The sequence below is a fragment of the Cyprinodon variegatus genome, unplaced genomic scaffold (genome assembly GCF_000732505.1).
Source record: "Cyprinodon variegatus isolate N-32 unplaced genomic scaffold, C_variegatus-1.0 Scaffold13, whole genome shotgun sequence".
In the NCBI taxonomy this organism is placed as follows: domain Eukaryota; kingdom Metazoa; phylum Chordata; class Actinopteri; order Cyprinodontiformes; family Cyprinodontidae; genus Cyprinodon; species Cyprinodon variegatus.
Window position 1 is genome coordinate 1426849 of NW_015150466.1, and position 14010 is coordinate 1440858.

A 14010-nucleotide genomic window follows, 5' to 3' on the forward strand; every position below is an offset into this window, starting at 1 on the left:
CTGCTTTTTCCCATCCTAGTACAGAAGCTGGGTCCGGCTCAGGGGAGCTGATGACATAGTAGAAACACCTGGAAGTAGCCATTGATTAAAAACAGAGTTTTGATTTGCAGGTAGACTTGGTGGTTAAGAAAAGCAAAGCAGCAAACTCACCTTTATTGCATGCTTCATATTTTTTTTATCTCAGTTCTGTTTTTCTAAAGATATTAATTCCTATTTTGTTAAAAACTATTCTTACTTTTAGTTGTATTTGATGGCACAACTAACATTGCTTTAAAAAATAAGAATATCCTGCAAAGTATTATCCTGGTTCTAAGCTGGGATGTTGCTGTTAATAAAATATGTCCTTTCTTCCAGTGCTTAGTCCTGTTTCTCTCCTAGACATAGCTGTGGGCTTAGTTTTTACTCCATGTTCTTTCTTTCACCCTAATGGGAAATGAAACCTTCTCATCTGCTGAACTGTTTTGTTCCTAAACGAGCCTCCGATGGGGCAGGTTTACCGTTATCCATCACGGCTTCTATGTCTGATTCTGTCTCCTTAAAGCCCCGGTTAGCCTCAGCAGAAGGATGCTCACACCGTGCTTTAAAATTCATCTGCTTGTATGACACGATTCATTGATGAATGTCATTAAAACTGAGAACAGGCTATTTCTCATACTTTTGTTTATGAACTGTCTCTATCAAATCCTTTGTAAGGAAACCCTCTGAATGATAAAAAGATATTATTTTATTGGCAGTAAAACTACAGAAATCCAAATGCAGCTCGTTTGGTTGCCCTTGGTTGCAGTTATTGATCTGCACAAAAGTTAACATCTACTATAGGCGCTGTGAAAATAATAAAACGTGGAATTGGTCTAAATGAGAAAAACAGCCTCTGAGCTTTTTAAAGTCGAGGGTCTGAATGATTCATCCCGATTATTTATCAAAGGATGAATGTTGTTGGAAGACATGATGCAATACTGTGATAGCATAATGTGTAAATCCTGAGTTATTCAACAGAACAGGCAGAAATCTTTCCCATAATGACCTTTTTTACTGAAGACATTTTGACACCCATCCAGGAGTCCAACAGAGGTGATGAAGGCTCCTGGACGGGTGTCTGAAGGTATTTTAGAAAACGGAGTGAAGTCCTGATTTAATGCTGTTTGGTGGTTATGATGGAGATATAAGAACATGAAGCTTTTTGCTCCCAATCAGAAACAAGCAGCGTTTATTTCCTGCACTATAAGCCGACCTTAGAAGGTCTTTTTTGGACAAATTGCTTCCTTCTGTTTGCAAACCTGCAACCTGACAAAAACAACATGATGAAATCTAGATTTCTAATCTCTGCAACCTTTAGAGATTAATAACAATTTATCAGCCCATTTATTCATCTATTCGTCTTTTATGTTGTAAGAAATGTTTTGCATCTTTGATTACATAAAGTAGGGATGGATATCTTTAAAAGCAAGCCACATTATAAAAAAAATAAAATTAGTTTATGCTGCATAATGAGGGTTTATTGGAAAAATAAAGTCTACTTTGTCAAAGCTTGGACCAACGTTAGGACTGATATGAATTATTTTGAAATAAAGTCTCTATTCTGTATTCAGCGCAGTAACGCAGGGCAAAGCCTGCTTTGTTGATGTTTCTTTGTTGGCTTATCAGAGTTTGTGTTTAATTGGATTAGAGAAATTACCTTCAGAAGTTAATCCTCTACAGTAAGTGACTTCATGGATAACTGAGTCACTTTCATTCACTTCCTATTAGTAATGAGTCACCAAGCATAAGTAAGAAGTGGGAAGAGCTAAAAGAGATTTGACAGTAAATTCAATTTTTGACAAAAGGTTTCTCTCCCAGAAATGCAGAGTGTAGGAAAATGTATTTAAAAGAACAATCAGTGCAGCATGTGTCCCATCAAATCCACCTTCTCTGCAAAGACTTCTGTGCTTAATTGAGCGAGACGACAAAAGTCCTTAGTTGTTGGGAGCATAATCGAATTATCCTGAAGGGTTGTTGTGTGTTTGTCCAGAGCTTTGTGACAGCGGCCGCCGAGACGAGTCACAAGCGCTTACAGAATAATTCATGCTGAAGCGCCAGACAGAAACATCATCTAATACGGAGCTCAGAGCATGATGGATGTGAAAGCTGGACCCTTCAACGCTTCGTACCCGGCTCTGGAGCTGAACACAGAATGCTGCTCAACAAGTCTTAAACACTAATAAGCTCTGGATGAAACGGTTTCTAAAACATCCTAAAAAAGGAGTTTTTTCTTATTTATTAAAACTAGGAAGATCAATCTGCTACTTGGCCTCCTGCACACAACCTGAGCCGGTCACAGCGTTTAAACCTGCAAGCTTTCTCTCCCCATCTTTTCCTGAGGATTGATGCTATAAAAGCTCTTTGGTTCAGATATGCAAAAAAAAAAGACAGAAGAAAGAAGAAGATTCCTAATCCTCCTATTTCCCTGAAATTTGTGTTATTGGCACCTTTAACCGCCACCTTGCTGCAAATCAAGCTTAAAGCCTCCTTCAAATTATTGGCTCTCCTTTTCAATTTGGCATCAAACCAAAATGGCTTGCAGCAAAGTAATGCTGCGGGCTCTGGTTCTACAGCTAATTTCCTGATGTTTATGTCTGTAGACATTCATTAAAATTCAGTCAGTCCAAGGATATAAGTTAAGTGCCTTCAGATAGACACTGGCTGCCAATTAAACTAATTCAGGGGCCACAAATGGTGGAACATGACATGAAAACTGATGGATGTTCACTTTTTTACCATTATCATTGATTCACTTTTAGATGGCTGAAAGAAAAGCATTACATAAAACGAATGCTGTCAGATCAGATAATGGGAAAAAGGTAAATTATGTAAATTGTGACAGGCCTGCGTACGCAGTTCCTGCTTCAAAACAGAGAGGATGTTCAGTAGTATTTGTTCACACAGCTTAAATGTCTGCACAAGTGTTTTATTTTTCACCTTGAAGGAAATCTCGTACTGCTCCCCTCCCCAGATCTCCAGACCAGTGTCATATCCCCCCAGCTCCCAGAACCACTTTCTGTCCACAGCAAACAGCCCCCCCGCCATCACAGGAGACCTGCAAGATAAGACAGCGAGCGGTGAGATCATCCGCAGAAGGAATAAACTAATTTAAATACATAAGAATGTAGAATAACAGCAGAGAGAGAAAGTTAGAGTTTTCAATCTTATTTAGGAGCTTTTTCCACATATAAGTCAGTTACTCTAAACTTGCTAAATGTTTGAATATTAATTTTAATTATGCAAATAAAAAAACAGACACAGGAAAGTCAACCTCTTGGAAAGGAACATTAACCAAAGCTAATTTATTTAGCAAACCTAAACAGCACAACACCATCTTTATTTCAAATTGCTATTGATTTATTGATCCATAAAGGGAAGTCAGGCATCAATCATCCAAGAAAACCTCTGAAGCCTTTAGTCAGTCAGTCAGTCAGTCAGTCAGTCAGTCAGTCAGTCAGTCAGTATCTTTTACCGTCTAAATTTCCTTCATATTAATATCTGTCAGCTTCTGTTCAGCTAACCTGGAGGTTTTACCATCCAGCATCTTCCCCAGAGTCATGAAGTGACTCACCATCGCTGGCTGCAGTGGGAACCAGTGAGCGTGTTCAATAGAGCGAGTCGAAGCATTGCATTGTGGGCCTGCTTTGCAGACTGTTAGCCGTTGCTCACTGGAGGGAAATAAACACACTTCACCTCCCAGAGTTTAGTAGAAACAGGATTTCTTTGGGGGAGATTGCGATTATGTTTCATGAGGCAGAATAATTTAACCGCGAGCTAAAGGATGAGTAACGTCAACATCTTTAGCGACGCTGCAAAGAAAACCAGGCTAATATTACCTTCAGCAAATTAACCAGACAGAATAATGTAAACTAGCAAAACGTCCCACTGATTGGAAATCTCTATAAATCAGTTCTTTATTCTCCAGGTGTTGTTTTATATTGTTAAAACACTTTATAGTGTTTTATTTGTTTATTATTTTTTAACTCTTCACTATTACTTTATTCTTAAACATTTTTCTATGGTCCACATTTGTGGACTATTATCTTTTTGCTGCTGGAAACACCAGAATTTCTCCATAGTTGGACAATAAAGAGATTTTCTATTCTATTCTATTCTATTCTATTCTATTCTATTCTATTCTATTCTATTCTATTCTATTCTATTCTAAGACTTCAGTTAAAGGTGCAGTGTGTAACAAAATATATTTTTGTGGCTAAAATCAAGTCCTAGTTTAATAATTACTACATATGTCTAATAAAGTCTCATAAATATCAGTGATTGGTTCGAGGCTGGAGTTATCAGGGGGCGGGGCATCCAGTGGGAGGGGCCATCAGCATTTCTGATCAGAGAAAAAGGGTCAAACTTTGTTTTTTATCCGTATCTGAAAACTTTTCATCAGTGGAGGAGTTTAAATCAAGCAAACAACCGATGGATGATTCTGCTTTTTATTGCAGGAAGGACCTTAAATAGTCTTTGAATGATGAGATGCAAGAAAAACAAATTAATAAAAAACTAAAACGGTGCAGTTTTTACTAAACAGAAACATCTTATGAGGGAGGTGATCTTCTGAACGGACGGGGGGGGAGGCTCTCTGCTGGAGGGGTCCGTTCCTTCAATAAGACAGTGAAGTTTATGTTAAATTGAAGTTTATGTTAAATTGCAGAGGATGATTCCCTCCATCCAGAAAGAGCAGAATGTCTCTTATCAGCTTCCGTAGGAGGCTGACAGCGAGGCCCCAGTCTGAGGTGGATCATTCATTTCATGCAACACTAAGGCTGGTTAATAATCACAAACCAGGTGGTCTGCGTGTGTGAACACAGATATGCCCCGCCCCCTCCGCAGACACTCTGCTGCACCTGTCCCACATTGCAGGTGAGCGCAGACAGGAGGCCTCTGATTGGTCAGATCTACATCCGCTCTACTCTATGCGTATTTCCTGTTTGGTTCCTTACCGGCTTGTTTTGTTTGTCTGGCCGCCATTGTGGAAAACGACTGGTGAAGATGGAGCAGCTAGCAGAGCGAGGAGCGTGAGAACGCTCGGACCCTTTCTCCACCTGGATCCCCGCTCTTTTTGGCCCTCATGTCTCTCCGTTGTCGGACAGACTTGCCCCCACTACCTCACCGCCTCGGCCGCATCTAGACCCACAGCTAGTTCCTGATTGGCCCGTTGTGGCGTGCAATAACAGCGCAGACCACGCTGCAATATTGGGCAGAAATCAACGATATCTGCGACCAGCTCTGAAAATAAATCCCTGTTAGCAGTTTATTTCTTTTCTCCTATTTAATAAAGAACAGCTAATCTGATTTTGCAGCCGTTAAAATCCTAAAACTGAGCTGATCTTAATCCAGCTTTATCTCTTTCCTTTCTTAAATATTAACTTTATTGAATTGGGACATGAGTCCAAGTTTAGTTAAACAGATATGAAAACATGAGTTGGTAAGACAATGAAAAAAACTAAATCCTTTAAAGTAAAGGCCATTAAGATTTAAGAGTACTAATTCAAGATGCAAATACATGATGTAGGTTAGAGTAAAATAAATTAACTAAAATAAACTATTGGCTATTTAGTTGTTCTTATTTTTCTTATATATATATAAGATATTTGTTCTGCTAAAACAGAGAAAAGACAGAAACGGGATATGGGGGGAAAAAGACTGCAAAAACTGATGATAATAAAAAGGAAACAATAAGTTAATCTACTGCCACTAAATAATGCTACTAACAATAATAACAACAATGACCGTAATAAAAATAATAATTATTATTATTAATCATAATAATGACAATTAATGAATTACACAAAATCATGCACTGATAGCAGATTCATTAAATGATCATAAAAGTTTTAAATCCTATGAATATTACATGTAATCACAGTGCAACAGCAGAATATGAATGGATGATAAAACGTTACGATTAAAACTATAAAGGTTTAAACTATGAGGCTTTAAACGCAGCAAAGAGCTCAGCTCAGCTTTTCCATCAAACTCATAGTTTGATACATTTATGAGTTAAACATTTAATTCTTATTACAAACAGATTCATGACAATTCAGGAAAAAATATGAAATCCAGGAGAATAAAACTACACACCCACACATATATATATATATATATATATATATATATATATATATATATATATATATATATTTGTAATAATGAATTAAATGAAGTAAATCTTGCCATCCAGCCCAGAAACATCTAATAACATAATTTCCATCTGTTAGAGAATAATGAGCAAACAAAGCGCCTGTAACTGTATTTCTCTTAATGTAAAATGCTAATGAGTTGACCTCCTGTCACCTCGCTCAGCGCCCATCGTCTGTTGCTAGGCGACGGCTCTGTGTAAAGCTGCATGGGGCTAATGGTCAAAGATTATACAAACTGAATTTAAGCTATTTTTTTCAAGTTAAAATACTCACAAGGACACAGTTTATATTGTAAAATATTTCTCCATGAAAACTTTCTTACTTACTAATATTTAATTGTTACTTCAACCAGAATCGTTCCAAACACCGTTTACTCAATAAATAAAAGCGTATAACAAGGGAAAGAGTTTATATTTAATAAAATAAGTTTATCCATTTGGTAAATCTTGGTGAAGATTCGTCCTCCTCAGAGTGTCTCATTCTAAAATAACTAAATAAAACTTGGGTTTGTTTTTGTTCGTTTTTTTAAACCTTGGACTTCACCATTTTTTTTGCCTTTTGAATTGAAAAAGTTTCCTGATGTCTTCAAACCTGGAAACAAAGTCCAGAGGATTGATTTTAACTTTTTTGGATTCATTTGGAAGCAGAAATATTTGAACTGAAACATTTAGACAGAATGAAATAGTATTAGTTAAAAAAAAAAGTCCTCAATGCAGGAAAATAGAAATATAACTAGAGAGCATAAAATAAAAGGAGGATTATCAGCATGAGTGACACGATATAATGATTATTTTTATAATGTTTTTATATAAACAGCAGCAGGCGTTGTTTAGAACCACGTATTAAAAGGTGGGATGGTTTGTGTGTCGATGGACAGAAAGAATGATTCATATAAACCTGATTTATTGCTTTTGTCCCTCAGTTTTTCTTGACGTTGTTCCATTTAAATCACAGTAATGTGTTAAACTGAATTATGCTCCTAGCTTGGTTTGCTGAATCGGATCAAACTGGTTCAATGCAGGTAAGAAAAACTGGATCTTAAAACTTGTATTTTCCTGTCAGTGGGACGCTGGCTGCTTCCAGATGGAGAAGGACTGACTGACCAGACTAAGACTGAGATTAAATCAAGATTTGGGGCTTTACTACATTTGGCCAATTTTAAATGCTTTAATTTAAATGTTTTTTTTTTTAGATGAAGCAAAATCTAAGTCAATAGGTCATTTTAATTCCTGCTGCCAATTCAGGATTAATTAGAAACGCTGTGGCTTTTATTCCACATTCCATATTTAGTTTACTGACCTGGAAGAAGACGAGATGCTTTGATTTGTTTCCCCAGAAATGACAAGAAAAGGAGAAAAAGGACCAAGAGGTGCTTCCATCGACCAAACAGTCAATGACAGACAAGAAGATGATAAAATCGTTCATTAAACAAACACTTTTTCCCTCTGAGCCTCATTTTCTGCTGCAGCAACGTCAATCAGAGAGAAAATGAAATCTTTGCGACTCAAATTGAATTTGCACTGATGAAGGTCATTTGATTGAGCAAGAAGAGCAGATTAATTGATTGGGATTGTTCTGCACCTCATTTCTTTCTCCTCCTGCTGCACAGACCCTCTGCCTGATCAGACCTCCTGTATTTCTAAACAGTCTCTGATTTATAAACACAGACGGTCTCTGGAACGGAGCATCTGGCATCAGAAGCAGAAAACTGCAAACTTTACTTTATTTACTCTGTTTCCATCGTTCAAAGGGAAACTGTGGCGAGGAACGATGCCGTGCAAACGGATGTGCCAAAACCAAAAAAAACATATTCTAAAGTGCTATATTTTGTTTAATAGTTAAAAAAGTTTACTAAATATAAACTAGTTGACAGAGTAACAGCAATAAACAGTATATTTTATGTCATTTATAAAGTTTTATAGAGTTATGTTGATTAATCTGAGGGATGAGGTCCCTCCTCTGCTTCCTGGGTCTATTTTTTTATTTTTATTGGGATTATTTTAACATAACTGATCATTATCTGAACTGATTAAATTATTTTAAAAAGTTTATTATTGAATTAATTATCAAATTTAATTATTAAATACTTAACAAACTTCCCTCTGAGGGCGTGAGGATGTCAAAAAGTTTACATCATCTAAACAGATTTTAAAAAGTAAAAAAGAATCAAAAGAAGCGATCTAACTAAAGTTAAAACATAATCACAGCTGCGCAGCTTTAATGTTCTGTGGCTGAATTAACCCTTTAAAACCCACCAGTGGAACTTTAGTGGGGGGTAATAATTCAGAATGCATAAAATGCAGAATGCTTAACATTTTTAAGTTCCAAACCCCGCAGCTCTGGAACTGTTACAGATAGAGGTCTGGAATTTTCTGCATCTGTGGTTGAGATGATGTAGAACAAATTTAATACAATAAAACCTGCTATTTTTTTAAAGAATGTTTTTATTACTGCTGTTCAATAAAGACCTATCATTTCAGAGAATAAAAAAACAAAAACTTTGAGTCATGTTTAAACTGATGCAGGTTGGTCTGTGTTCTACTCACTAAATTTTAATTTATATATTAGTAAAGTAGAGGATGTTCGCTTTCAAATGATGTATTGCACATATAATCTGGGCTTATGGTTCCTAAATTATTGGCTTTTCCATTTGGGTTTGCAGAATAGACGAGGATTACCCAAAATGAGGTGGATGTTAAGAGGTTAATTAAAAACAAAAATGTGACATCATGGTTTTATTTTTAGGTCTATAAATCTTGGTCGCGGTGAAACTACCAAAAAAAAACTTCTGTAAATTCCAACTAAAACTTTTGAGAAACCAAAAAAACGACTCAGTGAAGAAAAACATAATTTTACATATTTGCATTTTTCTAATTAGTCCAAGTTATAAAAGATCCATAAAATATATTTAAAAACAAAATCCGGACTTTGAAGATGTTACTTTGATCTTTGTGTGCAGAAATGTAAAGAAAACAGTTTAAGAATCTAAGTTCAATGTTCTGAGCTTCTTCCTGAGTTACTGACCATAGATGCAGCAAATATTTAAAAAGCAGCAGATTTTCATTAAACATGAAACCAGAAAATTAACGTTTATATCCTTTATTAAAAATCAAAGAAAATGTAAAAACTCTGAAAAGGATGTGAGCTTCAGGACAGAAATAACTGACTATTATCTGTCCCACTGATAAATGCACTCTTAGCACAAGAGGAAAGATGTTTGAAAGCGTCTGAAATGACTCTGCTCACTCAAAGGGCTCACTGGGGTCGTCCTTCTGCAGCTCTGCAGGGATGGGGATCCGTTTGTAGTACATTTCCCAGTCGAAAGCCCCTCGCATGGCATCGCCCGCCTGCGTTTCATAGCCAAAGTTGTCGTGGTCAATGACGTCGATCATCGGGCAAACGATGGTCTTCCTGTTCTGGGCGATTCGGTCTAAAGAGGCATAAAAAAAGCAGCATTAAAAGCAATAGCCTGACTTTTTGCTTTTAGAGATTTCTTTCCTCAGACTGTAAATGTCTGGGAGTTTCTAGAAAGTCGTCTCTTCTGTCACAAACACCTAAATATAATAAAAACTATTAAACTAATCTTAGAATAATCAATTATTTCAGATAGAAAAACACCTTTTGGTTCCTTTATTTTATTGCAGCAGACATAGACTTTATCAAATAGAAACAGCTTTTCCTCTGAGTGTATCTGAGCAGGGGAGTAAAAACCTTTAGAAACTAGAAGTAGGTCCATTCGCCTTCTAATGAAGAACTCAGGATTCCCACAGCTTGGGAAAAAATCCTGGCAAATGAAAGATGGATGAAGCCTTGAGGTATGGATTGTGAAACTGATGTGACAGAGTCTAAAACTTTCATCCTTTTTCACTAAAACACTCAGAATCTCTAAACAGAGTCGCTCTATTTTCACCTCTTCTTCAGCTCAGACTTTATAGACAAAATTAAAGCACTTTTTCAAAATAGTGACTATTAAACAATCAAAAGAACGGATTTTATTTTAGCAACAGGAAAAAAGCGTTTATTGCAAAATGAACCAGATGTTTTTTTAACCATAAATAACATCAGAAAGCAGAAATATCAGCGAGCTGCACTGATGGCTGTAATATGAGAATAAAAAGATATAAAAGCTTCACTCAGATTCTTTAAAGATGTGGAGAGAAGATCATTTCCAGCAGTGAATAACACAGAGTAGCTGTTCTCTGGCTGATTGTCTCATCATTGCAGAGGAATCATCTTTTCTTCTGCAGAAGCAACTGAATGTGTTTTAATCAGGCGTCTTATTGCAGCAGCCCGAGACCAAAAAGCAGCACTCAGTCACATGGGAGCAGCTTTCCATAAAAACAACATTTATACTCATCAAGTCTGTTTGGTGCGACATTCTTTCCGTTATAAAGCAAGTGAAAAATGAGGTGTAACACAGGTGAACCACAGTCGCTCCACTGAGCAGACATGGAGAGAACAGAAACCAGGAAACGGAGGAAAACTGAGGCTCTGCTGCATCCAGCGCCTCAGTCAGACTTTTTATTTCTAATTTTGGAACAGACAGACGATGCATCCTGAAAAGATGAAGGAGCATAGCTGCAGCAGCGCTGCCAAGCAACAGACAGTAGATCAGGTATGAATTCAGCGCTTCATTCGCCGCCACGGCGGCTCCACGGCGAAGCTCCTCTTCTTCATCTGAACTAGTTTGCATTCATAGCAGAAGCAAAGCTAGAGGAGAAGCAGCCTGGATGCTCCTCTGCGCCTCTTTCAGGATGTTTACCCGCCCCGTCCTATTGGGATGAGGCCCAGGGGGGCGTTCACCAAACACTGGGGGTTTATGTCTACTGGCTGCCTTCTGCAGAACGCAGGCTCCCAGGGAGACGGTGGAGGGACAGGGAGGAAGATGGCTACTACTGAGACCCACAGAGAGACAACTGGCTGAAGAGAGAAAGTTCCACCAACATATTTAGTCTGTAGATAAATCAGCCAACATCTATACAGTATAATTAGATAAGAACATTAATAATAGTATAGAGATAAAGACCAAACTAGAAGACAAATAAATCAGTACAAATGTCCACCTGTTAGAACATCAATAAATGCAAAATAAAATGATGCAACTTCAAAGAAAACAAACCTTTAACAGAAAGAAACGCATCATTCATTTATCTCTCAGCAGAAACAATGTTTATAAAATGAGACAACGTTCTCATTTAAAGCGATTGGTTGATCATTTTTCCGGATCTTTCAGTAAATTCAGATAAATGACGTTTTGCTCACCAAGCATAGGAGGCAGCCAGTTGACATTAGCCTCACAGTGAGAGTCCAGGAAGGTGATGACCTCGCCTACGGCGGCGGCGGCTCCCAGCAGCCGAGTCCTGATCAGCCCCTCCCTCTTCTTGGTCCTCAGGATGCGAACCTTTGGCAGCCGTACCATGTATTCCTCCAACGCCACTTTAAGGTGCTCTGAAAGGAAAACACAATGACTTAGATTACAGCTTATTGATGCCAAGTGACAAAAACAACTTAAATAACTTTCATTCCAAATAAAAGTTAAAATCAATCCTCTGGAATTTGTTTCCAAGTTTGAAGACGTTTCTCTTCCATCCAGGAAGATTTTTCAATTCCAAATGTCAGAAATAGCGTTTAGTTCCAGGTTTTATCCAGCAGCCCAACAAAGCCTGGTTTTAGTTTAGAAAACATGCAAATAGAAACGGATGAACGGGTCCCCCCCTTTGGAATGGGGGTCGTTTGGCTTCTTTGTTAGCCTGCAACGCCCCATACCTGTCTATGTCTCTGAAAGGGGGGGAGGGGTCGTTAGAGGGAATAGTTGGCCTGGATGAACAGGTCAGGTCTTCTGTTCTCTTGTAAGGGGCTGGAGCTGCGATGATAGCGGGAAGGAATCAACTCTATCGCTGCATTGGAGGTTTCTGAAAGCTGAAACCTGAGCCCCCCCCCCCTCTGTTTAAGGTTGGTTTTTCTTTCTCAGCACAGACGGCTTCCTTCACGCCCTAAATCGCCGTCCTTTAACATGCCTTCACCAAGCAGGATCAGAAGGAAACCATTAGCGTTCTGATGAAGCAGTAGATCTTTGCCACGAGCTGCAGAACAAGATGTTCTCCTTCAGGCTGAAACATCATAACACCATCAGCCTAAAGGACAAACCGACTTCTCTCACGTTTCAGCAATTTGTTTCTTTACTGCAGTCATTACACCAAATTTCCCCCTCAAGGGTCAGAGTCCGACTGTGAGCGATAAAATAAAGGACTAAATCAACCTCGTCTAACATGTGAAGCTATAAAGCTGCTGGCAGAAATCAGGATCCCACCAGAAATGAGGAGAGTCATCATCTCAGCAGAATGCACCGCAGGGGGAAGGCTGCTCCCGCAGATAACCTCTTTTCTTTATTTAACACAACATGATCCAAAGGTTTATTTAAGTCTGACCTGAAGGTCTGATGGATGATTTCCATCTTTTCCCTCCTTAAAAACCTGCTAAAACTTTAAGGAAACTTTCTGCTGTTCAAACAGCAAATCTGCTGAAACCTCACAGAAGATCAAAGTAATAAAAAACTGCATCAATCAAACAAAAAGCAGAAATGCACTTTTCATTTCTTCAGTGCTGTGTGTCTGTGACAGGTCACTGCGGCGGCCGTCGAGTCATTCTGACAGGTCAATAGAAAGATGAAGTGAAATCTAAAGACGCGTTTCTATTCGCCATCTGACTGCTGTCATGGCTGCCGTTCAGACCCGGATCCATCAATCCGTCCGTCAGCCATCTGACTCCATCCATTATTCGCTTCAGTTTCTATTCCAAACATCCTGCTGAAATTAATGCGCCTTAAATTCTGCTTTATTTGGCAAAAGTCTGGAAGAGACAGCATGTGGAAAAAGCCAGGAATGCTTTCTGACAAACAGATTGGTTCATCATAGATAAACACAAAGCAGATGCAACTAAAGGAGAAAAAAAAACACTTCTCCCCACCTGAAAAATAATGCTGAGTCAGCAGTGTCCTATAATCCATCTGTTTATTGGAATAAACTGTTTATTTTCGTCCAAAGCTGCTCTGGATGCTTCATCATCTTCCCTTCATCTAACAGTTAAACAGCCTGTAAAATAATTCACTCTTATTGTTTTATTTCTATATTCTGATCATCTAAAGAATAAATCTGTTGGTTATTTTGCTCCTTCATCCTCTTCCTCACTCTGTTTTACACCAAATCTGATTTCTCTGTTTTTGTTCTGAACAAAAACTTTGATTATTTTAAATTCAGGATTAATTCCAGTTTTCCTTGATGCAGTTTAAACATTTTAATTTGTTTTCTAGTTGAAGGGAAAATGATTTCGCCTTCTGATTAAACGCTTCCTGAATCCCTGGTTAGGAGTTAGTTTCATAGTTTGAACGACGCTGCGGCGTCATCCTGCAGCTTATGACCAACAGCAGCTGGAAAGAGTCAGAAAACCCAGAAACATGAAGAATCACTGATTTATAAAATATCTGCCTGTTTAGAAATAAACGTTAAACAGACGAGCTGCTTGCTGGGAGATTATGAAAAAATACCTCATTTAAAGTTTAGCCCTTTTATAATATTTCCTACATGGGGTTTAAAAGTGAGAGAGTCTAAGATCATATTATATCTGTGAACAGCTTGATTTCATTTACAGCCTGAGGGAAACTATCCAGACCCCCCCATCGCCATCATGAGGGCTTATAGTGAACTTGGCTCTGTTGGGGTTTCCTTCTCTTCCAAAGGGAACTGTTTGTTTCCATATCCGACCAAATGTTTGCTCAGGATCAGATCAAATCCAGGCTGACTGGAATAATAAGGAGAAACCAGCCAAACCTCCCAATCATTGC

General features: G+C 38.1%; 1 protein-coding gene across 1 annotated transcript in view; it reads right to left on the reverse strand.

The window, feature by feature from the left end:
* The window catches only part of galnt10 (polypeptide N-acetylgalactosaminyltransferase 10), a 118978-nt gene that overhangs the window by 13380 nt on the left and 91588 nt on the right, over positions 1-14010 (reverse strand). Inside the window, exons 5-7 of the mRNA XM_015382589.1 lie at positions 11433-11618; positions 9417-9600; positions 2956-3073 (exon numbers count right to left, since the gene is read on the reverse strand). Of these exons, the coding sequence (XP_015238075.1) occupies positions 2956-3073; positions 9417-9600; positions 11433-11618 (488 nt within the window). The remainder of the gene's footprint in view (positions 1-2955; positions 3074-9416; positions 9601-11432; positions 11619-14010) is intronic.